Here is a 1,008-nt window from a genome sequence, read left to right as displayed (position 1 = left end):
CACACAGACATTGCTGCTGCAGCTCCAGAGAAAAGGACATCAAAAGGACATCAAAAGGGCATCTCTGCAGCAAACTCTGCTGGGAGAGATCTTTTATTTCATTTAAAGCCATCGAGAACACAGCCCCTCATTGGCACAGTCTGTGGCAACAGGGAATGTGAAGAGAAACAAAATGAGAAATTGCATAAAAAATGACATTCCTTAATGGACAAGATTAAAAAAGCAAAACAAACATAAAGAACCTCAGAAATTAAACCAAGAAGAAATAGAAAAGATGATTTATACTACAATTGATTTGTAGAAATTGCCAGCATTTTAACATTCCAGAAATCATTCAGCCATCAATCTTCTCACTGCAGCCTTGAGCTCCTGGTTCCTCAGGCTGTAGATGAGGGGGTTCAGGGCTGGAGGCACCACCGAGTACAGAACTGACAGGGCCACATCCAGGGATGGGGAGGACATGGAGGGGGGCTTCAGGTGGGCAAATAGGGAAGTGCTGCTAAACAAGGACACCACTGCCAGGTGAGGGAGGCAGGTGGAAAAGGCTTTGTGCCGTCCCTGCTCAGAGGGGATCCTCATCACAGCCCTGAACATCTGCACATAGGAAAAAACAATGAACACAAAACAGCCAAATACCAAACAGGCACTAACTGCAATGAGCCCAAGTTCTCTGACATAGGATTGGGAGCAGGAGAGTTTGAGGATCTGGGGGATTTCACAGAAGAAGTGGCCCAGGGCATTGCCATGGCATAGGGGCAGGGAAAATGTATTGGCTGTGTGCATGAGAGCATTGAGAAAGGCACTGGCCCAGGCAGCTGCTGCTATGTGGGCACAAGCTCTGCTGCCCAGGAGGGTCCCGTAGTGCAGGGGTTTGCAGATGGACACGTAGCGGTTGTAGCACATGATGGTCAGGAGGAAATACTCTGCTGAAATGAAAAAGACAAAAAAAAAATACTTGGGCCGCACACCCTGTGTAGGAGATGGTGGTATCCCAGAGGGAATTGTGCA

The 1,008-nt window shown here is 47.7% G+C and overlaps 1 protein-coding gene across 1 annotated transcript; it reads right to left on the bottom strand.

Annotated features, from left to right (window-relative positions):
* Positions 1-330: 330 nt before the first annotated feature.
* On the bottom strand, positions 331-1,000 carry LOC121340281 (olfactory receptor 14J1-like). Its single transcript, XM_041412944.1, has one exon. It carries the CDS (start codon positions 901-903, stop codon positions 331-333), a length of 573 nt encoding a protein of 190 aa, XP_041268878.1. The 5' UTR covers positions 904-1,000.
* Positions 1,001-1,008: the final 8 nt, after the last annotated feature.

Source organism: Onychostruthus taczanowskii, unplaced genomic scaffold, assembly GCF_017590055.1.
Source record: "Onychostruthus taczanowskii isolate IOZ18803 unplaced genomic scaffold, ASM1759005v1 scaffold1013, whole genome shotgun sequence".
Taxonomy (NCBI): Eukaryota; Metazoa; Chordata; class Aves; order Passeriformes; family Passeridae; genus Onychostruthus; species Onychostruthus taczanowskii.
Note: the sequence above shows the minus strand (reverse complement) of the source record. Positions and strands in the feature narration are given on the sequence as shown.